A 26,882-nucleotide genomic window follows, 5' to 3' on the forward strand; every position below is an offset into this window, starting at 1 on the left:
CAGTCAATTAATTGCATTTCAAATGCAGCTCCAGGAAGCTGAGTTGAACATTATTCTACCTCAAGCTACTCAAATAATAGCTCAGCAATGACTTTGCAACAGGCTTCAAAGGTCAACGTGGGCTACTTTCCTATTTGTCATAAGATCTGGGAACATGTGTTCATAAAAAGCAGTGACCTGTGCACATGCCTGGTTTGCACTGTAATTCCAATATGATGGCTGCTCACAACACTTATCAACACCCCATTCATAAAGCTGTGCTGTGCTGCAGCTGCATCAGCACTTTCTCCATAAAAACCCAGGTTCAGACCTAAATTTCTCCTGTGGTGACACATAGGGCTCAGGTCTTCCAGACAGAATGGACATTTTTTGGTTAAAGCTGATACTAATCAAGGGGCTTTGTGTGTAGGGTGAAGAAGAGGAGTTGCTTTATCTTGTCTGCGTTTCATTTCCTTGAAATATTCCCTGTTCTTAAAATATTTCCTTGAAATATTCCTAGTTCTTTTGAACTAATCTCTTTCAAGGAAATATTTTGGCTTTTTAGCAGCAACAAAAAAGGACATAGCATAAATTAGATAACGGTGTGTGCACAGGTAGGATGATTTCTGGTATTCTTAACCTAAACACATTTTAAGAAACTGTTAACTAATGTGGGAAAGGGACCAATTTAGTGGTCACCTTTCATATTTTACCTAGGTTTTGAAGGCTCCTAGATGGACAAGCCAAGCATATACATGCAATGAAAAATCAGTGCAGGATTTGACACAATACACATATTCCAATTATTTAATATTTGCCTATGCTTGCTTTGCAGCATCGCCTGCCTTACACCTTGCCTCTCCCCACCTGCACAGCTGCGTAACACATCTCAGACTCTTTAATTTCCTTTGCCACATCTCCTTTGAAACATCATCTGCTCCCTCACCTTGAACTGCCACGGCTCAGGCAGTGTTTCAGAAACCCATCTCTCCTCACATAATACTTTAACCACTTTATACAAGCTCCCCCCTCCTCCAAAAGCAGGCTACTGGAAGAGATAGCACCCATCAGGCTCACAGAGCCCCTAACCTCTGTCTGCACCCCTGGGCTTTGCCAATCAGCTTTTTAACCCAAGCCGTGGTGCCTCCCTAGCTGAGGGATAAGTAGTTACATCTAAATTGCCCTTTCAAAACTGAGCCAGAGCAAAAAAAAAAAAAACCAAAAAAAAAAAACCTCAGCAAGATTCATGCATTTTTCCAGGACAGACCCCTGAATGTTACAATAGCCCTTATCTCAGAATTATAGTCTGCTGGCTCTGCTCAGGATCAGCTGCATCTCGTCTCTAATCCAGCAGCGAGATGAGACCAAGAGGGGCAGGAGGGGAACCGGCGGCTTCGGTGACAGTCGGGCTCTCACAACTCCCAGCTCCACTTGATGAGTTGCAGGTATTACTCAACTGATTAGTATCTAAGAGAAATAAATATCTAGGTGAAGAGCAGCTGGCCTTAGCTCGCAGTTAGATAAGAAAGAAATGGCAAGAACGGGAAAACTGGCAGGAGCAATAATTTCATTTTTACTGAGTACTGCTCGTTCAAGGGTGCACAGGAAGGTACATGTTCTTGCATCCAAGCTGTTTATGGACTAGAGCTGGCAAAATTAGACAGATATAGTGCAGGTTTCAGTCCCCAGGGCAGATTAAACTTCTTATTCCTGCACTTGATGCATGTGTCAAAATTTCTCCTTTCTTCCATTGGAAGGCTACCACAATAACAATATTGTGGGATATAAATACAGGGAAGGTCCTGCCAGCCCTTCACCATCACCAGGACAGCACAAACACCTCACTGATAACCTGCCCTGTGCTCTGCACACCCAGCCCAGCCCAGCCCTGCACTCGGGTCCCAGATCCAGCCCCATGGGCACCATCTGCTCTCCACAGCCCCAGGAGCAGCTGCACCCAGGCAGGTCAACAGCACACAGGCTGTTCCTGAGAGGTGAAGACACCTGCATGGAAAACCTCCAGCTGGGGAGATCTGCCTCTGTAACAGGTTTTCCTGATTTTAAAAAAAGATTGCCTTGTTCGGATTTATCTTTCCCGAAAACAGAAGAAAATAAAATTGCTTTTTCAAGCTGGAAGATCATACCTTAAAAACAAAACAAAAAAATCCATATCTGCACAGCAAGAGGCAGCAGAAGAAGGTTTAATCCCTTCTGTGGAGCTTTAACTTTTCCTAAGGAATTGCACAACCCTTCACACCATAGCAGTGAGCACAGCAGAAGCCCTATACTAGTGCTACCTTCCTTCCAAACTGTGACCTGCCAGTAATTTTCCTTCCCTAAAATTTCCCTCCTGTCATGACAGATAAAGTGGCAGGGTCTACCATCCCTAATCGCTGGCCCCAGCTCCTGCTGAATTCCAATACCATGCACAGTTTAGTTATGGACTTTAGGCTGCAATTCATAGCCAGAGCATGGAGGAGATTTAATTCAATAGTGGCTGGGGTCACAGGAAGAGGGTGCCAAGAGTAGCAGACCCTGTAGTAAGATATCCTGAGAAAGACAGTCACTGGAGGCACAGAATGTACTGGATGCTTTTGTGGGAGCTTACAGGAACCACAGGGGGACAATAATCAAAGCCCTCCAGGAAAGTTAATGCTTTACAGAGGAAAACAGTGAAGGCTGGAGGGTGGGCTGGCAGCTTGCAGGGAGAAGTCTCTTGATTTGAGATGGGCATTCTTGGATTTTAACCTCCCCACCTGAAAACAAAAAAAATGGCTGGAAGTGGCTCATGCTGGAGAAAAGGAGGTAAACTGCATTAAATGACACTGAAACTCCTTGCGTTTATTAGCTCTTACTAGAACTTAATAAAAAGAAGCAGCTTCATAAAAGGTTGCGTGAGATTTCTGTGATATTTTTGTGCTGGGAGATGCTAAACAAACCAAGTCCAATTGATACAGGTGGTTCTTTAGAAGAGTAGAAAACCGTGTTTGTGGAATATCCAGGATGAAAACATAATCCAGTGAAGTGCCCCTCAATGCCTTTTTCACAGCGATTTTCCTGACATTGCAAGGATAGCAAGGAGGGCTGGGAGGGCCTGGCTTTTGGGCTGAAGGGTGTTTCTGCACAAAAGGAGATCGTTGAGGGTGGTTCAGGAATGAAACTACCATGGCTTGCAGGTACTTGCACTGTGTGCTCATTGCTTTGCACAGAAAGATTTTCAATGGAGCTTTTTAAGCCTTTACTGTAATGTTGGAAGTCATTTATTTTATACCATGACACAGACCCTACATTAAAACTATCACTGCCAGGAGTCCCTGCGAATGTAACTATTTTTATGGACCAAATGTTGTGGGTCAATGTTTTAACACGGGCTTGTTGTATAGTATATTGCTCAGTAAAGTGTCCCTCCACTGCAGGCGTTTAATGGTCTGTCTGTTGCGGAGCCCATTACCACAATTCTGCACTCTTTCTTGGCTTTATTAAAGCCCAGAGAGTCAGAGATGCCCGTGGGTGGCACAGGGCACAGACACTTTTCAAAAGTGACCTGCAAATCCTCCAGGTTTAAGGTGAAGACTCCCAGCCCACAAAAGCAGCTGCAATCGCACAGGACCCCCTCTCAGGGAAAAACAGCAAAAAACTTCCACGATTTATATATATATATATTTTTTTTTTTTAATTTTTTTAACGTAACGTTTGGGCCACTGTCCTAGATTTCCCTGGCAAGCAGACAGAAAAAGGCTCTTCCCCCGTGCCGGTGAAGCCTCCCAGCCCGGATTGGGATGATGCTACAGGAGGGGTCCTGTCCCCATCCCAGCACTTCCAGCCAGGCGTTCATTTTTGGCGAGCTGCCAGAGGAGGGTGCTCTGTTGTTAGAGGAAGACCCTCCAAATTGCAGAGGCTGACAGAGAACAGAGGAGCAGGAATCCTCTCTACCTTACATCTCCCTTCAGGAAAGAGACACTCTGGTGCCTGCTTTTTATTTTTTTTTTTCCCTTTCCTCCCCCTCCTTTTTTTTGTCTCATTCTGTCACTCTCTGGTTCTTTTACAATAGCAACAACAATGATCTTGTCTAAATGATTTCACAGGCTATTATTCAGGCACTCAACTTTTAACATTTCAATTTTGTCATTTTGTTGCTACACAAAAGGTGCACTTCTCCAGTATAATGTTCTGAGAATTATGTCAATGAGCAGTAATGGCTTTTAACATTAACTTGATCATTAACAACTACATTATCTGTGGCATAATCAGCACCTCAGTCTATTGTGTCATATTACTGTACAGATTTTGGAAATGAAGGCCCAGTCTAAGCAAAAGTTCCCTGCATTCAGCTGTGATTTTTCTTTTAACTGAAATGCTTTTAAAACACTTCATAATTTTTTTGTGAATACTTTAAAATTGGGTTTATGTCAGTTTGTTTTGCATCTAGAACTGGGGGATATTTTTTTTTAATTATTTTAAGAGCAGCCAGGTTAGGATTTGAAGTAGGTCAACTAGGCAAGTTTATCTAAACTAGCACAAGCTGTGGACCAATTCCAGAAAGAATATCTACTCTGAAAGTTGCTCATATCCAAAGCCTGCTCCATTTTTACATCAATTTTACTCAATCTGTTCCATAAATTTACCAACAAAAGCTCTGCAGATGTTAATGCTTTTAGATTGCTAGACAGAGGGTTGCCAATTTTAATTTGCCCTTGCCAAGGAGTCAAAGGTAACTGGAGAGTTTCTAGTTCATTTTCCATGTTTACTAAATAAAATTGCCCTAAGATTCACTTCCACACATCCTTCTTGTTTGTTAACAAATCCCACAGCCTTTTGTCCATAAATTCATGTTCTTGGGCACAACCTTTCCTGGGAGAGAAGGATCAGCATCCCTAACTCCTCTTACATACTAAGGACCAGTGGTCTAACTCTGGGGAAAGCCTTTATCACTCCAGATGGAAATAAATCTATTGATTTTAATTGAGCTATGCTGATTTGAATTGAGCTATGCTCCAGCCAAGCACCTGCCCAGCTCCCTGCACTTCTCCAGAATCTCCCATTAGGATCTCAGACACGATGGTTGTGACCTCTCATAAATCAGGATGTGGCGTGGCAACCCCCCACACCTGACCCTTACATTCCCCCCTTCTTCCCAGACTGGAAAACAGCAAAGCCATGGGTAGGGAAACGACCATCAAAAGGTCACAGGCAAGGCAGGGGCCAATCCAGGATCCAAAGTGAGTTCTCCTGGCTCTCACATGAGTGCTTTACCCACTGGACCGTATCTGTCCATGTGTTAAAGATGAAGTGCCATGGACTCAGGGTCATTATGTGCTCTGCTGCTCACACACCTCATCAGCTTTTATGGCCCTACTGGTCAGTGGTTACACCAAGGCTCTGCTGTCCTGGGGATGTTTCCATGCTATCCAGGTTTACCAAAGGCAAATAGGAAAAAGGTCCTAAAACTTGAGGGAAGCTTCTAAAGCACCAGTAGAGCCTGTATGGAGTCACATACTAAGGGGCATTTTTTTAGGATGAGCAGGTGTTCCCACATGGAAAAGGGCCTCCTGAAGTGGGAACAATCATGGAGAAGGCTCCCAGAGTGGGCAGAGAGTGGTTGAGTGCCCACCATGCAGTAAAAAAATCCCAAAGCAGCTCCACTGTGCTGTGATGGCAGAGGACCCTTTATTTGCCATTTTCCACTTGATACACCCTAAATGCACAAACAGTGGGAACATCAGGTCACAGGCACTCCAAAAATGGGGAAACCTGCAGCTTTGAAGAGGATGAGTGTTTTGTGGCTGCATTACTGTCTAATGCAGCCAGGAGCTGAATAGCAATGAAAATAATCATTTAGCTCTATGTGTAAATAATTTCATTCTAGTAACAGTTACAATCGTAACAATAATGAAAACAATCACAGAGACTCGGAGAAGCATTAGAAAGATGCCACATTTAATTTACAGAGTTAGTTAAGCTAAGTCTTACATGAAAGAAATATTTTTAATATAGTAATTAGATATTTGTTGGAAAATTCTTGCCTTATTCTTCAACCAGTTTTTCACTGTGGTTATTTTTAGATGTTACTGTGGTTCCTAGTGTTCATAACACCTCTGGCTATGGGCTCAAAGATGTGCTTGGGCTGCCTCAGTGCTACAGCACCAGTATCAATGCCACTGCTCTCCAATGGGAGAGAGGGATGTGGACACACTGCTCTATCCCCAGGGAGCAACAAGGAATTCAGGTTCAATTTTCAGGCTGAAAAACTCATCTTTAGAAACTGAAACCTCTGGGCATCTAGTGAGTGTGATCCAAGCAGAGCTCCTTGTGTTTTAGGACAATTTAAATGAAAAACTGAAACAAGATAAAATCTTTCTTGGAACTTCGTGAACAAGCATGAGCAGGCATGAAATCAGCTTTAAAGAAGATGGAGGCACATGGGTGCCTGGACAGCTTTTCACAGTTGTGCCACTGGGGTGTGGTTACACATCTCCACTTGGGAGAAGGCTCAGGTAGATTGACACTTAAGGCCACATGCCTGAGGCATTTCAACCTTAAAAGTGCACTCACTCCAGAAATAAAAATTTTGTTTTGCACATTCACAGTGTCATGTCTTTGTTGATTTTTTTTTCAGTAATTCCATTATCACAAATCACAGGACTGTCAAATACCCCAGGACTAGGAAATCACAGCCCAACAAGCAGCAGATGCCCTTTTGGAGGTTTTAAACAACATTCATTCATTTTTCAAATCCCACACACGAACTACCTACAACTTATCCACAGCAAAACCCAAGACAAAGCCTATAAAATGCACCACACTACCTTATTCACTGCTTCAACTAATTTAAGTCCAGGGACTATCTCAAGAAATGAGAAGGAAAACCCAAGAGATTTCACACAAGCTGTTTGTGTTTAAGGACAGAAGTATAAGCTCGAATGCAACATAATTATGATGTCATTGAACACAGCAAAAGCTGCAGGGACACACTGTGTTTTCATCACAGCACTACTACTGCAGGCACATTTGAAACACTACAGCATCTTCAGACTATAATTATAACTGTTGTTTCTGTGGCTTCAAAGATAATAGAACTTGTTCATAACACTTACACAATGCCAATGTGCTGCATGCAAAATACAGACCCAGTGTCACAGGCAAAATATTCCCACCAAGATACCTGCAGACCAGCAGGTTATGATTTAGTGTCGTTGTGAGCAGGAAATGAAAATGCAACACTAGAGATACAACGACCAAATCCTTCCACCTAATCAGATAAACCAAGTTAGACTTGCCTGGTTAACTGAAGGACAGATTCAGCTCTTGAGAAACAACCAATTCCAAGATCATTGTGGCTTGCATGTCCTCATCAGCATTCCCCAATGGGGAGACATCATGAAACATGAAAAAATTTCCAGCAGCAAAGACAACCAACAATGGTGGGGGGAAGTGGAGGGGGAAATGAAGCCATTTACCAGTGCCCATGCTCCCCAGCCTCCTCCCAGCCCATCTGAGGTGTTGGTGGTGTGGTGCCTCCTCACCCCACCACAGGGAGCTTGCAGCTGTGCCTCCCCCCAGGTGCTGCAGATGGGGTTTCCAGGAGGTCCTTCCAGTCAGGAATCACCTACAGCTGTTGTACAGGAAAGGAGAGAGTGGATCTCACACAGTTAATGGATAAGTTCTCTCATCTTCACCACCTTGCTGTTCAGCTTCACCCACAGAGGTGCAAAGAGAGGCAGATGTGGCATTTGGCAAGCTGTCAAGGCACATCTTTCTTTTTAAAAGTAAGGTGCATTTCCCTGGCTGCTCTCAGCCCAGCCCTTCTGTCTGTAACAGCTCTGCTGTCAGCACTCAGGATGCCCTTTTCAAACATGGGCAAGGAAGAGCAGGGTGATGCAGGGGGAAAACAGCCATTTTCTCCAAGAGCAATCCAAAATGGAGACCTGCACTTTCCACCTCACTCTTTTGCTGAGAGCTGCCCTCAATCCTTGCAGACAATTCCTCGTGGAGGTGTTCTTTTCACCATACACCAGGCAGGCCAAATTCACCTCCCTGGACTTACCAGCCATGGGTGCAGCCATCCTGCCACACACAGGGTCTCACGCTGCACCCGTAATATGACACAGGGTCCGGATGCCACCACCCTGACATCAATCATAGGCACAACACATAAACTTTCAGTTTTACCAGCGGTGTCATTTTTATTGTTTCATCCATCACACTGCACTCCTCACTCTGCAGGCAGTCTCTCCCTCTAAGTATTTCTTGGAGTTGTGGAGCCTGAGGACAGAATTGAAGCTTTGGAAGTATCATAAAGGTTATTCCCATTGACACCCACCACAATCTTATTGTCTCTCCAGCTAAATAGTAGGGGTCACTTGGAAAGTTAATGGTGATGCTGCTACCAAGAGTCTTGTGATGCCTGCACTTCCTGTCAGAAAAACACTCAAAGTGAATCTGAAATCAAAGTAGACAAAGCTAAAGTTCTGCTTATGAATGTCCCACCCAGTCATGGCAGTGTTGTCTCCTTTGATTTCAAATTCACTTTGAAACTTTCCAAACAGGAGGCGCAGCTCTATCTTGGGAGCAGAAGATGCAAAGTGGGAACTCCACCCTTTTACTTCTCACCTAGCTGGTGCTAACAGGCCTAACAAAAACCATAATAAGCCCCTAATGCCAATTCCAAAAGGGAATTATCTACCCACGTTATCCTTTGGTGCTTGTGCTTGCCGGCATGGGCATACAGGGCTTTTTATTATTCCAGAAACCACTGAGTGCAAACGGAGCAGCTCGTTCCAGCTGAACTGGGACTTTCTGAGTGAGATTTTGGAAAGTAGTTTCCTTCTTGGAGCTGAGATGGGATTTTTCTGGCTTAAGCAAAGTGGGAAATTGTCCACAGTCCTTAGCTTCCACTCCTAGCATATTTTCACTCAGTAATTTGCAAGCAAAACAGTCCAGAAAATGCTTGGTCAGAGCAACAAGTTTTTATAGCCACTTTATTTGAAAGAGCAGAATATTTTTGGTAATGTAGTTGGAATGACAGGCTCCCTAATTTTTCAGTACAACATTTGCTGCTTTTGCACACATTTATACCTTTGGATCTAGAGACAAAATTGAGTAGCAACTGCACCATGAGTGGAGTCAGGAGGCACGAACAACCCTCCTCTCTCCAGAGCATGGGGGAAACAATAGACTCACTGGAATGATAAGAGAGGACATTTTTCATGGAGACCAAACCTCCCGGAGCAAGCCAATTCCTGCCTTCACAGTGCTACTTCTTTCCTGATGACACTTAGCTGGGAGCTGGGAAGGGCAAAGCTGGCAGACTGGAAGATTGCCTAATGTGCTGTGACTGACATGTAATCGAATATTCAACCACTGGTCCTCATGTCGGTGGTAAAGTGAATATGACACCCTTCAGCTTAGTTGTGATCACGCCTCGTTCTTCTGCAAACAGTTTCATAAAGGTGCAGCCTGGCTCCTTGATGAGGCGGATGTGTGAGATGGGGAGAGCAGTCACGGAGGTCACCTGCTGCTGGGAACGCGCCGAGGACCTGCCAGGACTGACCTTTAAATGCCAACCGCATCCCCGCCGCGCCCCCGCGCCGAGGTGGGACCGCCACGCGCTCTGCTCTCACAGCCACCATCGTGCTCGATGGCCTGGACAAGCCACCTGTTCAACATCAGAGGGGTCTTTATCTCTCAGAACCTTTTTGGATCTGTCAGTGCCAAGAAAAAAAAAAAAAAAAAAAAAACCAGACAGACATACACACACTTCTTAAAAAAAAAAAGAAAGAAAAAAAACGAACATTTGGACGTGAGAAACCCCAAGGGAAGGAACTCAGATGTTCGGGTCAGGCCTTAGAAAAGGTATCAATTCTTCTTTCCACTTAGCACAGGCTGCTGCCTGCCCAGGCTCTTTGTCTCTGCCCTCTTCCCAGTACAGAAAGCATTTCCCTTTTAAATGACATCTGAGCGCTGACATGCTGGAGGCACCCATCCTGCATCATCTCTGGCAGATGGTGCAGCTGGCCACGATTTTCGGGATTGCTTAAATAAAACCACAGTGCCATATCAAGAAATGTAGAGAAAACGCTCAACAGTGCTTAAGATGTTTAAACATCACAAACTGTCTAAGACTTCAGCTCGCTGCACTGCGCATTTTTGGTGATGTAACTGTTCTTATTGATGGCAACAGTGAAATCTCCATCATGACTCACTTCATTTTCTTTCTGGGAGGCAGAGGCAAATCCTGTGATATTCCTGCTCTGACCCAGTATTAGATTCTTTCACCTTGCTATGCTAGGAAGTTTGGACAGCTGTAACAACACAGGTCAAATGCTTGAGGTTTTTGGAGAAGGGAGCTCCCATGCTGACAGCATCAGGTCTGGGATGCCCTGATGCTATCAGACAAGAAGCTGACCCACTCCCACAGCCCACAAAGCCAGAAGCACCTCTGCATGGCTTTCACAGACATCCAAGCAGTTTTAGTGTAAGCAGCAATGCTCAAGCCAACATAAATGCTGTTTTTCCTTTTTCCCTATGGTTTCGCTTGCCTTGAGCTAATTAGCCTGATGGCCATTTCCCTGCCCCCCAGAGATATCACGTTTAGTGGTATATGTATTTTGGGAAAAAAAGCCTTTTAAGTGAAAATTGTCATTGTTGGGATCCAGGAGTCATGTAGTTCTTTTTAGGTCTACAATAAGTCTTCAGCTTTTCTGCTCGTGATTAAAAAGGTGGGATATTGGAAAATAGTAATGTTAGGAAATTTTTAGTCATAACTAAACGAAATGTGCTGTTGTGAAAGTGAAAAAAGGGATTTAATTCCAACTTAGCAGGGCTCTTTCAAGAGTTTAAGCCCTGGTAGATCCCAAAATACGTGAGATAACCTTGCAGCATTTGTGAAGTTTCCACAAGAAAGCCATTACCTGTAGGGGTCAAAGGAGACCTCTCCCATCTGCACTGCAGTAAAGCTACTGAATCCAGTGATATCTGGGATCTGCCTAAAATTTACTACCTTTCCCAACAAGAGAGGCACTTGGGATGCCTCTCTTGAGGCAAAATGAAGGGGCCTTGATTTTTTTCTCCAAACCCTCCGCAGTGTTATCTTGCCTCAGGAAAGAGTGGCTGTCATGGCAAAGTGGAGCAGCTTGCAAAGACATTCAGAAAGTTCAACATGAAGCCAATCCCTGAGAAGCTGTGATGAATTCAGAAAGTTCAACATGAAGCCAATCCCTGAGAAGCTGGGATGAATTCCTGTGCAGTTGCAGGCAGGTATTTATTTATTGTGTGTGTCGACCAGCAAACCTCGAGACATTTCAGAACGCCATCACCCGGGGGCATCACCCCAGCATTCTCCCCACATTGTCTTCCCTCATAGTCCCCAAACTAGCTGGGAAAGCAGCAAGGAAAGGGCAGGGGGAGCACTCCAGAGCTGCTCTCACATCTCTCCATGAGGGCAGAGCCATGAGAGGGGCAGCTGGCTGCCCACCACGGGGAGCATCACGTGGCTCCACCGCGCTCAGGCACCTCCGGCCGCAGATGTTGGCTTTTACTGCTCAGGTCTCCCCTGTCACTGGGCCACCTGTACAGCACACTTAACACACAGCAGTTATTCTCTTGCTGTTTGCACTGGAATAATCTTGGCAGGAAGCAGCAGTTAAATCCAGGCATAATTTTTTACACCCTGTGTAACGCAAAAATCACCTCTTTGGACAAGTAACACGCTCTCGTTGCCTTCTTGGTGGAATATGGTATTTCTTGTCCCGTCAGAAATTGGCCAAAATTGGTATTTAATATCTGAATGTCTCCATTCCAGGCCCAGACTGCAATTCCTGAAAAAAAGGAAGGGAACTTTTACGAACTCTGGATTTTAGATGTGGGATACTGTTGGCCCTTTCTCAAATGCCAAGATGGTGAAAGGCAGCCCCATCACAGAGTTAGGTTTGAATGGAGGCCTCAGATTCAAACACAGATCCAAAATTTGAATGTGGCTTTTGGATTTAATCCCATTCCCAGCCATGTCCATTTGATGTAGCAGAACAGGCTATCACACTGGCTGAAAAAGCACTTGGAGCATCTATTGCCTTCTTTTTTCAAGTGAATTTCAAATTCTCTTTGCTCAAACTTAGAGAGAGGTGACATGACTGAATATTACAAGAACATCATTTGCTGCTGCTGCCACTGCTGTTGAGGATATACAGTAGGCTTTTCCCCCTGTTTGCTTTAAAAATTAGGTTGCTAATGATAATGCTCCTCTCAAAGATGATCTTGTACTTTTTAATGATACCCATAGTTTTCCTCCACATAAATGACTAAATCCTCACAGAAATCTCTGTCTTGATTAGCACTCCTGCTAGTAAAATTTCACATACTAAATCAGTACCAGCTGTAGCAAGAAAGAATGAAAAAGGCAAGTGTAAATGTTCCATATGCCCTACCAAATTGGCATCTGTGTCAGTAACCCTGTGTTTTTTTAAACAATTGTATACATACATTCTCAGAAGTGTTTTGCTCACAGGATTCTGCAAGCAAAATTTCCTCTGTTGGTACATCACTGAAATGTCACATCTAAAAAAACCCCAGCAAGGAGTTTTGCTGCTTCTCCTCCCTACACCCAACCCCGGCGCGCAATTCAACGAGTTACCCCGAGTTTGCCACACCTTTGTTTTGACGCCTGCTCCCCGTAACCCGACTCTGGGACACCCCTGCAGAGCTGCTCCACATTTAGCACTCAGTTATTAGCAGCACCACCGAAAGCCAAAGCTGCAGAGGCGCTGTCGTTATTTCCAAGCTGAATTCAGAAGTAAGGACTCGGGTTCCAGCCGGGCTGCTGGGGAATGCTGCTCCCACGAGCCAGCAGCTCGTCTTTCGCCTGACTCACGAGCGATGATGATGCAGGAGGGAGCTCAGCCCAGAGCTCTGACCCAGAATGGGCAGTGACTCAGCTTCATCCTGCAAAATCATGGTTTGGGTGCAGGGTAGGTGAATGGTTGCAGCCTCTTGGACGGGCCTGACAGTTGTAAACTGGCTGAGCAGCAACTGCTCCATCGCTCTGCTGTGCAGCAGGAAAAAGCCTGGAATACAATATAGTAAATATCAGCACAATGCAACTTCCAAATAACGAACTACGTCCTCAGCAAAAACACTTTCAAGTCAGTTTGTGCCTATCCCACCACTGGAATTCAATCAGTATGGCAGAATGGACTTCCAAAGTTAAACAAACACTAACTAGGGCTCCAAATGGGTAGCAAATGCCTCAGCCTGCTGTGGAAAGGTGATATGGAGCCAGACTGTCCGCTGATGTAAGCCAACCTCACTTCACTGGACTTGGGTGGAGCTGTGATGATGATCAACACCAGCTGACTGCCTGATCCACTGCACACCCCAAAGCCAGCCATCCTCTTTCCCTGACATGGGACGATACAAAGTAAACAGGAAAAATTAAGGAGTAGTTAAGGGCATTAATAGGAGGTTTCTGAGAATAATAAAATATTTCTCGCATTTCCAAAAAGTCAGGAAGACCCTCTTTCCCTCACACTTTGGCCATGACAAAGTGGTGACACTTGTTCTGATTTTTTTCCAGTGCAATGTGGAGTGTATATTTGCACATCATGTCATGCCTGTCTATGGTAATCAGAAGCCATTATTTCCAAAAGCTCAAAATTCCCTCCTGGACTCTGGCATGCCAAGTTTTACTTCACAGTGATTTCTTTTCTTTCCTTTTTTTTTTTTTTTCATGGCTGATTTATAATTGCTGCAAACAGAAGTTTATAATGGAAATGCTGACAAAACCATAACTACAGTGTCACATTAACACTACCATTGCTGCCTCTTTGTCAGACTTTCCTTTAACCCAATGAGCCAAGGCTTGGATCAAGTAGCAACAAAAGCCCAGAATACCCAGGGCATAAGAGACAGAGTGGAGAAGTGGAGACAAAACTCCTGGAATAAAATCTTTGCCTCACTGAAATCAAAGGGATTTTATCCTTGGTGTCAGTCTCACTTCTGCCAGACACTTGCTGTACGATTTGGAGAAATTTATCCTCTGCAAAATGGACAGGAAAATATGCCCTGCACTTACCTTACAAGTGTTGTAGCATAATTATCAAATCACACTCTTAAAGGAAAGAGGGAAAGGCTGAGGATAAATATAAACACTACCTACATATTTACAAAAAAATAGGCAAATATTATTCTAGGAATCCTCTATGCATGGAAGGTGGTGGGATTTTTAGTGTTCTGCCTGCATGTATTTACACAGAGACATCAATACAACATTTCCCTGCAACACCCTCATTATTTGGGTCTTCTCTCATGTTTGTGATTTTCAATTTTATTCCTGGGTTAGGTCTCATTCCTGACATTTTTATGTAGGTTTTGTATGCAATAATATACATACATTAGATGGTGTTGAAACCATCAACCCAAACTACTATTTTTAGCACGGTGCAGAGGATGGGACAGAGACATAAGTGACAATTAAAGAGAATATATTCAGAGCTGTCATCAGCAAATATTTTTTTTTCTCTTGCCAGAAATCCTGGGTGCATAGAAGGGCCTCCTAGGCAAAGATTTTAAGGCGGAACATTCGGGTCATTCAAAAAAAACCCCAAACAAACCCACAAGTAAATGACATCACCAGGAGGCTGGGCTGCTCTGAGGGTCCCAATCGCCGACTTTGTGATAAAACTCTTATTTGCTCCCTCAAATTGCTGATCTGCCTCTCTGCTTCTGTACTACCCATGAACAGTGCCTGCAGATGTATATAATTTACAGAGCTTTCCTCATCAAGGGGATTAGGCAGCCCTCTTTCAATATGTATAAGAAGTACAAACACACACTTACCCACTATGTTTTACGCCTGCCTGCAACAAACAGCTGAACAGATTGTGATGAAATTCAGACATTGACAATCTGACAAAAAACTTCTTTTTTCCCTTAAAATCTGGCTTCCAGAAGTTTTGCAAATCTAAATATTTTATTTGAATATCGCAAGGGCCCCAATCTTATGGAAAGCCTACGAAGCAAACATGGAGATACGTGTAGTTAAGGAGGGGGAGAAAAAAAATAGCACAGACACATACACAAAACACATCTATTTGGTGCAACTTGCCAATTTTCACAATGACTCGGGTGCGTTTTCTCTGCCTGGCTCCTGAGACTGTAACTAGACTCCTCTAATAAGCACTTTTTGCCCACCAGAGTGTCAACGGTGCTTTAACAGTAGTTTCAGTGTCAAATTGCCCTTTCCTCAGCAGGGATTGTTAAGCCTTTCTGTATTATACTTCCAAGACTCTCACGAGCTGGAGTTGGGAGATATAATATTTTCTTTGAAGTTTGCATTTCACAACACACTGGGATGCAAACAAGCTCCAGTTTCTCAGTAGTCAAACAATTCTGGCACACAGGGACTAGGACTAAATATTGTACCAAATTTTCTAATTACGTCTTTGTGATATTTACTACACGATGTTAGGTGAAAGCAGATCCTAATCAATATAAACCCCCTTGTCTAAACAGGACATCTGGGCTTTGAAATATTCTGTTTGTTGTCTAGAAATTACCCTGTAGCAAGCCACTGTAACAATATAATATCTTAGTCATGGAAAACTTTGGAGTATTTCTGATAAACTTATCATAAACAGATGAGTGCTTTCTCTCTCTCAGTATTAAGGTGATGTAAAAAGTGAAGATAAAAGTCAGCTGTATGCATAAAATCATAGAGGCTTTTGCCAGCAAAATGCTGTGTTTACAAGTTTAAAAGATCCAAAGTCTGAAAAGGCAAAAAATTAGGATTCTTAAAGTAACACTAACTCAGCCACATGGCACATCCTGGCAAGCACATTTAGCAAAATAAACATTAGCATATTCATATACACATTTCTAGAGCAACGTATTTTTAATGTGGCCAAACTAATTCAACAATGGGAATCTCAACTTTTCTCATTTCAAGGCCAGATTCTCAGCTGGCAGAGACATATTATTTCAACAAACCGACACCACCGACAGCAGCGAAGCAGCAGAGCCGCCTCCTCCTGAGCAGGCAAGTGCCAGAGTCTGCTGCACTTAGGATGACAAGTCTCTCTTTCTGACTTCATTATCAATATTCATACAACAAGACAGACAGATGTGACTAAGAATCAGATCCTCAGATAGAATCCTGAGCCTTCCACCACAAAGGCATTCGCGAGAGTCGCTTTTCCGCCTGTGTTTTGTCACGTAAGGGAATCGGGAGGAATCCAGCCCCCTCCCCGGCAGAAGGATTTCACAGCACAAGACAGGGGCAGTTGTAAGTCTTTGGCCCTGAATTCTGGATGTCGCTGATTTTTACTGATTCTCTCGGCTTTATCTGACAATTCCTTGATTTGTTCTTCCGACAGCAACAAGCTGCACTGGAGGGGAGCATCTCCCCGCTCATCACAGTCGTGTCAGCGCAGGATCCATTCCCACACCCCAGCCTTCCCACAGAGAAAGTTTTGTGTGCCGAGGATATTCTCTGTGGATAACGAGGCAGATCCGGGCTCCCAGAGCAGCTGCCTTTGGCAAAGCTGGCTTATCCCATCACCCCCGGGTTGCCCTTGGTGGAGAGGATCTCTGGATGGCGCTGGGCCAGCTGCACCAGCCCTTCTGCCATCCCAACCTCCCAGCACATCCATCACACCAGGGCTCCAGAGCCTGGGATAAGGGGATCTAAAAATGACACAAAGCCCCCTTTGCCCCACCTTAATATGACCTATGCTAAATCCAGCTTGGCTGGGGCTGAGGATCAAGGCCCTTAGACACTCTTAACTTAATGCTCCAGGTAGGAATGCAACTCCCCCCCCATCAGCCCCTGTTTATTTTTATTTTTCGAGTGCTCAAGGTCCTGCTCAGGACTACAGCCCCGCTGAGTGACACACTCCATAAATATGGAAAAACCACAAAATTCTCAGTTTAAAGAAATGTTACATGAAGAGAAGGCAGCAAGAGGCAATTGCATGCAAGTTGTTTGTATATACTATGTGTACATAGTTTGTTGTTTGATATTTTTTTTGCCAAGGATCTTGAACCTCACTCAGCTGGACTTGGAGGCATCCGGAGTGAGTTGGTTAATTGCTAACAGCCTTCATAGAGACACACAGGGAATTAATCCTCAGATCACCTCTTTTCCCCTTTACAAGTCACAAAAAAAAAAAAAAGAAAAAAAAAAAAGAGAAAAGCTTAGCTGTCTGTACTATTTCCAACAGTAAACGTTACCATTTCAGAGTTAGATATGAAAGGAAAAAAAATAAAACTGGAAAGCACTTCACACCTTTGAGCTCTGTAGCCTGTTAACAAACTGGAGAGATATTGGCAAAGAGGTTCAAAAGTTAGTAGGGGCGACAGACAGAAGAACAGACAGTGCAATTGCTTCATTTCCATAAGTGCTCATGCCAAAAAAATCAGATCTGATTAATAATTAAAAAACAAACAAAAACCCCCATTATTTTGAGAATCAAGAATAAGCCTGACTGTAAAGTTCAGAAAGCCCTGGACATACAAAAACAAAAGGTTATGGGGCAAATCCTGACTTTGAGAGTTTTTTTAAGCCCTTGCACATGAGTTGGATGGCTCCCATCCCACAGGGACACCCACCCTCCCCTGGGACCCTCAGCCAGGAGCACCCAGGCCACAGGGTGGGAATGGCCACCTGAGAGCCCTGGGCCAACTCCCCAGAGGCATCCCCAGGCTCTGAAGATCTAAAGATCCCCTGAATAATCCTATTCAGGGACAAGAATTATAACCATGAAGGGCAAAAATGGAGGGAAATGGGATCCTTCCTCAGGCCCCTGGCAGACACGGAGAGGACAATGGGGAAATAAGAGCTAGCACAAAAGTTTCCTCGAGTACGTCTTCAGCCACTGCGGTTTCAGATGAGAATTTCCAGAGGCAGGAACTAAAAGAATATTGTGATTTTCTTTGGGGGATTAATCACTTAGCTGCTTGTTACCTTTTGTTAGAGGCATGACACCCCATAACCTTGCTGCACAAGGCGCCAGATGTCCATTTAAATGTCAGTTTTGAACGAAAAAATGTTTGTTTTCCCATTTGAGTCCACAAAGTTATTTTCTTTCTGCTAAACCCCCATGAATTTTAAGGCGAGCAGACACCAACACGTGTTACAAATGATTCAGAGGGGTGCTGAGTTCTCTGGGTGAAATTAAATAAATAAATAAAGGCAGTCCTTCCTCCTGCTTGCATTTGCTGGGGACGCGTATCCCCTTACAAATAAAAAAAGTATTAAGAATATGTTATGAAAAATAACAAAGAATAGCAGAGAAATCTAAAAGTGAGTGGCACTTCAGATGGAGTTTAGCAAATTAAGTCATTGAACTGAAGAGGAGATTAATACCAAACAAGGTGCCCCTTCTTCTGAAGTAATGAATATTCTTCAAACAGCAAGGGAGCACTGACTGCTGTTTGATGCTGATGACATTGAAAATTTAGGAGAACAGAAATTCCATCATTTTTCATTTGTATGCAAATGCGCCTGTTCCAGAAATTAACCCCTGAACCCCATGTCAGTTTTCATCTGGAGGAATTCTCTTCGCTCGCATCACACAGCGCAGCCTTTGCTGCTATCCTGGGGTCACTGGGGCTTCCCCACACACAACAACACAAAACCCTAAAACAAAACAACCAACCGAAAAAAAAAAAAAAGCCCCCAAAAAAAAACAAAAAAGGGAAGAAAGTAGGGTGGGGGAAATAGGCCAAATCATGCCAGGCTTTGTTTCCCCCCATTAATGGGGTATAAAGGAGCAATAGAAGCCAAGCCTGTTGTAAAATGCACATCTCTAATGCCTGGCTCTGGGTCCTGGCATCATTGTCATGCAAAAGGCAGCTCTACCTCTTTAGGCAGAGCAGCACCCACTAATCACTTCCACTGGTGTTAAGGTGAACCTTGGGCCAATATACAACCCGTATTACTCTTCCTTTCAGCCCGGGCTTCCACTGTTAAAAAGTTCCTTTGTCACTTAGCACCTTAGACAAATGCGACTATCTGCATCTGAAGGGGAAAGAGATGATGGAGGTTTTTTAATTGATGTGGATTTAATTATGCTAATTTAGACAGCTGTAAAGCCTTTTCAGTAGAGCTGCATAATGGGACCAGCAAATACAGGTGTCCTTCACTGCAGGCGCTTAATGTTTAACCTCAGTCGTTTTGTAAGGAAGGGAAAATGCAAAGTAATGGTTAACCAGCAGAAAGCTCTATTTCTTGAGGACCTAAAGAGGACTCTTCACTTTGATTCCCCCTGCAATCCCATTGAGGGCTGCAGAAATCCACCCACGCTGAGCAGAGCACAAATACTTTTCATTGCAGTGATGAAGATGAGGCTGAGGCAGAAACAAGAGGGTTCCGGTCTGCCACAGACTTCAGCATCCTGCACATCCTGTCCTTTGCTTAATTTAGGCCATCTCTGAATAAATGCTCAATTTGAGACAGCCCTTTCTTGTCCTCTTCTTTAAATCTTTTGTATCTGACCACCTACAGCACCAGCCACGATTAAAAGCAGTAAGTAAGGTATTTTCTTCGGGTGTTTTCTTGATGTCTTATCCAGACCCCTCTGAGGCTGCTATGACTTCACCTTTCCCAATATTCCTTATCCTACACCCTACATCCTTTCTCTAGGCTGGGGCTAACACCTCCAGGGACCATTTGGAAATTCATTTCCCAGGTTTGGCAGGGAGTTTGGCCAGCTTGGATCCCCAGGGTGGTCATGCACCATGGAATATCAGCACTGCTCCCAGGGAAGAGCAGAAATCCTTGGCCAAAGGTGAGGAAGGGACCACTGAGCTTTTTTAATATAGAAAGAATCACAGCCCAGATGTGCCTGTGGGTGTTGGAACCAGATGATCTCTAAGGTCCCTTCCAATCCAAACCTTTTTATGATTCTGTGATTCTTTGACTGCCAGAGGCAGCCTCAGTGATCAGGTGTCGTGTGTCCCCGTGAGGCTCTCCTGTTCAGTAGCACTGTCTTATTTGTATGACCACTACTTTTTCTTTTTTTTTTTTTCTTTTAATAGAAATTGTTATTTATTAAGCACTTATTAGAGCAGGAAAGAAACCTTTGGCTTACAAGTTCTGGTAGACTTCATTGAAGCAATTTCAGGTGTTACTGGCTGATTTACTTGTCACTCATTGCTGATGCAGCAAGCACAGTCTGCTCAGGAAAGTGGACTTTGGGCTGTGCTTTCCCCCCAGAGCATCTCTTTTTCAAAGGAGTGCTGCCAGACTGGTGAATATGCTGGAAATATGTACTACACCATCAGATGGAGCTGATTTGGGGAAGGCAGGAGAGAGAAGATTAAATTCAGATACACAAAACTATCCACAGTTACATCTTTAGGTCTCCTGAGGCAGCACAAGATGCAGAGCGAAGCCCACTGGGAGCTGCTCTGCCTGTCTGTGTCTGCCTCCATCATGGTGGCACCTGGGCACTGTACTGTCTCTAATCATTCCTAAAGTGCAGTAGAAATGGGCTTTTATCTCATTTTGCACTGTGCTTATACAGTTTGCCCAAGGTCATTGAGAGCAGAGACAGAATTTCAGATTTTTACTTTTTTTCCATTGTTTGACGCCCCACTGCAACCCCCTCTTTCCCCACCTTTTCCCTCCCTGTCTGCATTTCACCTTCTTAGCTCCAGGCACTGGCTATGGCAATCCTCTCCATTTTGGCAAGAATTCCTGTTTTGGGAAATGCTAACGATGGCCACTGAGGGGTTAGCAAAGTCCTGTACTTCCACCAAATTTCCCAGCTTCCAAGTCTGCAAATTCTGCTGCCTGGATACAAATAATTCTCCCCAAACACCAAGTCCCCTCATCCCCTCAGCTGCTCCTCAGGAACACCAAGTGCAGAGTGCTCCACAGCTATTATATTCACATGCATGCATTATATAAGCATTCGCCTGATGAGTTAGAGGGTGACAGTGTCAGTCATCCTTCCCTTCACCTCCTCCCGTGGTCCAAAGCTGGATTCAGCACCTGTGGGCTCTCATGGCCAGCTGAAGGGCCAACCACCAGTTAATCTGGGAGATATCCTTCCCAGCAACCACACCTGGCTTCCTGGCCCACTTCCCCCAAATTCTCCTGGGTCGTTCTGGCAGCTGGGACACCGACCATGCACCCGGGGTTGGGCTGAGCTTTCCTCTTGGCTGCTCTGAGCCCTCTGGTGCCATTTTCCTTGACTCACCCTTGGTTATGGTGAATGGTCTCTGTTACATTTTCAAATAACCTGATACCCACACGAAAGGCTTTGGGGTAGGCTTTATTTCAAGTGTTGTCCATTCTTATGTTTGCCCGATGCAGAAATGTAAGAATTGGTCCTAGAGCCAACCAAATCCTGGTGCTTAGCCCAGCAGCAGATCGAATTTCTTCTGCATACCCAGGATGAAAATGCACAGGCTCTCTACCAGGGACAGCCAAGATACAACATACCAATGTGAGCACTCTGTTCTGTATTTTAACAGATTTTAGGAATTTGTGGGAATTCTCTTTAACACTTGGGAAGAAAAGATCTGAAGAAATGCTCTAACAAAAAAATATACAAATGGGTGCTTTGATAACTATAAAGTTGCTTTCTTGGATCGAGAGCCCACATTAGGAACCAAATAAAATATTTAAAAGCAAAAATCTTGCAAAGTTTCCTCCCACAAAAGGGAAAATATGGTCTATGCTATACCAGACCTTCCTTTTGCAAAATCTGTTTAGGAGTTGCCATGTAACAAGCAGGATTCAACAAAGAGTTTGACAATTTCTGTTAAAGTTGCATTTATACATGTTTCTAGGAATGTTTGGTTTGATTTTTCTTTAAAACCAAGAATCAAGTTGCATTTCAGACCACATATAAATATAATTTTGCTCTCACATAATGCTTTTGTATCTGGTGTAATTCCATTTACTGCAGTGGTGTTACCTTTCAGTTACCCTAATGGGAACAAGAGCAGAATTACACTGATAAAAAAAGCTGCTCACAGAAAGAAACGACATAGAGGAATAAATACTTCCTGTGGCTTATATAATATATTTGTTTGTCCAAATTGTAGCAAAGACATTTATGTCAACGAATATTGTTTGATCAGCAAGAGTAAACACTGATATGTCTTAAACACCAACATGCAGTTTTTACAATTCATCAAACAACACCTAAGATTGTTTAGCTGGTCAACTAAAAGAAACAACAAAAGGTTCCAGGTCATATAATTATACCCTTCTGTTTCCCAACTTTCTTAGAAATCTCTGCCTAAAAATAACCCCAGCATCCGGATGCCTTGCAGAATTGGCTTATTTAAAAACATATAAAAACTCTTATTGCAGCCTTAGCCATTTTAAGGTCTGGGTGCTGACACAGAGTAACAGTGCTTAGCACTACTATATACCGCTTTCCATCTCCAAAGCACTTTACAAACATTAGCTAATTAATCCTCACAACACCCCTGTGAGGTAGGTAGGTAAGTATTGTCATCCAATTAGGTAAGTATTAAGCACTGTTATCCCACCAGATAAGTATTAAGGTCTCCCATTTTACTGGGGATCCTGAGGACAACAGGTTAAGTTGCTTACCAAAGGTCACAGGGGGAGCTGGTGGAACAAAACTTGGGATGCTTTGGTTTCTTGGGGGCTATTCAGGCATCCAGGCAGCATCCGGGGCTGCTTCCTCCACAAAGGCATCCCTCACCATCCACATGGAAATTAGGGCTTTCTATACCCCTCCAAGACACACGGTGATGGGTACAGCACGGTGGAAAAGATGTGCTTGAGGAACACAGCTTCTCCCTCTTTGGGGTGGGCAAGGATGACATTGCCCAGCAAAGCTGTCAGGAAGTTTTTAAGAATAAAGGTCTTGGATCAGGGCATCTTCCTGTGCCCTGACACGCATCCAAAAGTATCACCAGGCCTTGCCAATCAAAAGCTCCTTCTTCCCCTCTCAATTTGCCTTTCTTTCCCACTATTCTACAAAGATGGTCTCGTATTAAAGCCTCACAAAGATATAAACCTTTCCACTGTGGTTTGCATCTCCTGAACATAAAAAAAGTCCAATTTGAAGCCCCAGCTCAGAGGCTTCCAGGTTTTAAAGGGAGGCTTGAATCCTCAAATACACTTGGTGGGACAAATCCCTTTTCAGAGGATCTAGAGAACAGGACCAGCCCAGCACGCTTTGGGTTTAATCGAGTCTCAACAGATGTCAAGCTGGTGAAATAACATCATCTGTCCCCCAGAGACAATGCCAGCGTTCACATCTGCTTCCAATTTCACGTCACTGCTGGAGAAAAAGTGAAAGCTCCTACTGTAACTCCACTTGGAGCTGCAGCTGAACAAAAGTCTAAATTGGACTCGGTGATCTTGGAGGTCTTTTCCAACCTAAATGATTCTGTGATTCCCTCATTGACTTGGAGCCTGATGGGTTTTGTGAAGTCATTGAACTCTAGACCAGTGTGAGAAGGGCCCCAAACAGGAAAACCCACCTGCAGAAGGTGCAATCCTAGGCAGGGCACATTTCAGGCTCTGCCCAAGGGCCCATCACTTGTGATGGACGGTCAGGAGTGTCCTCTGCTTGGCAATTTGGCACTTGACTCATGGCAATGTCATCCAGCTTTTCTTCTGGATGCAAGGGACCAGCACAGAGATGCTTCAGCTCAAGCTGAAGTTGAGGCAAATCCCAAGTGTTAAAAAAAAAAAAAAAAAAAAAGAAAAAGACCTTGACTAGATTTCAACTGTGCTGATTTATGTTTTCAAGTGGAAGGCGGTTTTAGCTGAAGTAAACTACACAGTTTTTAGAACATTCAAAATTCATGGCAGTTTGATCCCACAGGACGTCAAACAAACACAAATGATTTGCCAGGAATCCCTACAAATTGAAATAACCAAACCACACACAGTTCCAGCAAAAGTCTTGAACCAACTCTAAGGCAGGGGAAAATAAGGATTAAAATGGAGAATTTTTATTTTATTCATCTACACAAAACATCTCCAGTGCAATGCACATCCAGATCAACTGCACACAAAGAAGGAGCACAAATACATAACTTGAAACTCAAAACTCCAACCCACAAACCAATAGGAAATAGACAAATGAAAATAAGAGTCATGAAAACATAAGGTACATTTAGATTCTCTTGCACTCTGTGGAGTGGTTTTATTTTAACATAGGGCTGAAATAGAAAAGGAATTAATCTGAGAAAGCTAACACAAAATGCAGGTAACAGACATATCATGTGTGGTACAGTCATGAGAAAGAAAACAGACAACCAAAACTGTGACAAGAATGTGCTTAGTTATACTCTTTCAAGCTTGGTCTGCCAGCATTTTTTCCTTTTTTCTTTTTTTTTTTTTTTTATTCCCTGTGTACTGGTCACCAGTGTCTGCCAAAAGACTTTTCATGGATTTCTGCAATTCCATTTCCCCCCAAACGGAGGAAATGATGTTTCTCCCCAACCACAGGACCCAGCTGTGGGTTTTACACCACGATTTGTAGCTGTAAACTAACACAGTGACACGCCGCCCCCCTGCCTAAACAACCCAGACCAAGCCAGTTGCAAAAATTCAGAGTGGGTTATGCAAAATGAAAGGATTAAAAAATGAAAAGAGCATTCACTTCATGTTGCTCCTTTAAAACATTATCACACAGCTCCTTTTTTTTTTTTTTCCCTAACCTGACCTTTTTTTTCCCCAACGGTTTATCTATAACTTAATATAACTAATTCTTTTGAAATAATGTTCACAGTTAGCATAATTGGTGCTATATAGTTCTAATGTACATTACAGAATATTCTGTCACTAGACACTAAATTGAAATTTTAAAGAAAATGATAGAAATAGCTGTAAGGGAAAAAGTACCCTTTTAAATCTAATTTGCTATGCACCGCAGTAGGGTAATGGATGCAATGAAAGTTCCTTTATTGAGTTCCCATGTCCAAAAGGTATTTAGGTAGCAAAGGATGTTAAGCAGACCCCCTGTGCTCCTCCTTTAAGTAAAGATAGCAGGAAATAAGGTATATAGGTTTGTGTCCTCCTGATTTTTATTTCCTCAGGAGTACAACTTATGCAAAGGGCACCTTAGGCTACTTGGAGGATCACAAAGGGTGCCCTCGACCCCCTCGCTGTCTGCATGAATAGAAGCATCTAAAGGATGGCTGAAGCCATACAGCGAGTTAAATCCTTCAGGTGGGTCTTTTCAAATTCCAATAGTGAGGAGTTACTGGAGAATTGGTAAGGATTTCACTAGGCCCCAGCAGGTTTGAGATCAAAAGCCCTGGTTAAATAAAAGCCTGTTGGGAAATCTTAAAACCTCTTTGTAATGTAACTTTAAAAAGTTAATACAAAGAGCCCTTAGACTGAAGCCTGTAACAGCATGAACAAAGAGTATATCAAAACTGATTCCATTAAGCAAAGGCAGACAAATAAATTCATTTAATTTAAAGAGAAATCAGATATATTACTCTGCTAAAAACTAAAAAAGCATATCAGGAAATAAAAGCCAAACAGATTTTGCAATACACATGCACATAGAGCTGTGAATAATAGCAATAGATATATATAAAATCTATTTATAAATATCTCTCAGAACAGAGAACAGAACATTATATACACACATATATGTTTAAGTATCAATTTATCCAATATGTGCATGTGTGTGTGTGTGTATAATTCTAATATATACATATTTTTATCATTTATGAGGCCTCACGCTGGGCTCTCAAATCTGCAGTTAGATGTATCTATATGAGTATCCAGAAAAACGCAGCCCAAAGAGCCCCTACATTCAAACTGACACAAGACATTTTTCAACCCAATTAATTAAAAAAGATGGGTGCTCATCATTCAGCTGGCACGGGATTTTTCTCCATCATCTTGCCAAAGTGTCACAGTGTTAGTTGCGCAGCATGTTGGAAACAGAAAATCTGGGACTGGGATTTCTATATCATTTATTAGCTGACCTCTTTTCTGAGCAGCTCTTACACTTTTAACTCGTTGGGGGTCCTGCACTGGAGGCAGGAGGGCAGGGAAGGGAAGATGGAGAATCACATGGAGCCATTTTTGTTGGGAAAGCCCCGTCAGATCATCCTCTGGGCGAGATGCTCGGAGCTCCCGTGTTGGGCACCCACACAGGGGATTGGGCAGCATTTGCTCCAAGCAAGCTGTGTCCTGAGCATCCTATGAGCAGGGGAGGGCTGTGTCCCTGGGGGACGTGGCTGGGGGTCCCTCACTTCACCCAGGGTGGGGTCCCCTGGGTGCTGGATGCTCTGGACCCGTGGGAGGAAGGATCCTCTCGTCCCCCAGCTCACTGTCCCCGCAATAAACACTCACTGAGAATTTTGCTCCCTCTGCCCTCCAGGAAAGGAAAGGAGGGGATGAATTTGGTGAGGCTTTTATATATCATTATCATAGGGGAGATGTGGCCATCTCCTTAGCTAGGAAGCACATTTCACTGTTTGAGAAATAACATTTCTCTCACAACTCCATAGGCTGTGCACTGGAGGAGGGAGATGTGTGTGTGATTCAACTGAGGGTGAATGCCTGCAAAAAGTCTTGTTCTATAGGATTTTTTTTTTCAATTCCTTTTATAAAAAACCTTTCCTTTTATAAAAATATATAAAAGATACTTTAAAAAAACCCTTTATAACTAAATTCTGACATTCTAGTTCAGCAGCACTCATTTAGGTTGCATATAGTGAGGGAATGGGACCCTCATTCTCTAAACCCATGAAACACTGCCCCTACAGCAGAAACAAATCATTCTGTCCCTCTGCACTTTAATAGCATTTTTTTCTGGAGATAAGAAATCAGCAACATGTTTCACATATGGTGCCTTTCATCCCAGCAAGCAGCAATGGTTTCATAACCTACACTAGTGGCAATTATTTTATTTTATTTTATTTTATTTTATTTTATTTTATTTTAT

At 43.4% G+C, this 26,882-nt stretch overlaps 1 protein-coding gene across 14 annotated transcripts in view; it reads right to left on the reverse strand.

Moving 5' to 3' along the window:
• Positions 1 to 26,882, reverse strand: part of QTMAN (queuosine-tRNA mannosyltransferase) — a 318,519-nt gene that overhangs the window by 110,581 nt on the left and 181,056 nt on the right. The window contains exons 8-9 of one of the 14 annotated variants that reach the window (XM_077181762.1): positions 11,668 to 11,795; positions 5,919 to 9,735 (exon numbers count right to left, since the gene is read on the reverse strand). The exons of 10 other annotated variants lie outside the window; for them this stretch is intronic. In XM_077181762.1, the coding sequence (XP_077037877.1) occupies positions 9,596 to 9,735; positions 11,668 to 11,795 (268 nt within the window). In that variant the 3' untranslated portion in view covers positions 5,919 to 9,595. Of the gene's footprint in view, positions 1 to 5,918; positions 9,736 to 11,656; positions 11,796 to 26,882 lie in introns of those variants that run through there. 3 more of the 14 variants (XR_013183107.1, XM_077181753.1, XM_077181756.1) reach the window with 3 other exon arrangements.

This window comes from Agelaius phoeniceus, chromosome 7 (assembly GCF_051311805.1).
Source record: "Agelaius phoeniceus isolate bAgePho1 chromosome 7, bAgePho1.hap1, whole genome shotgun sequence".
NCBI classification, from domain to species: Eukaryota; Metazoa; Chordata; class Aves; order Passeriformes; family Icteridae; genus Agelaius; species Agelaius phoeniceus.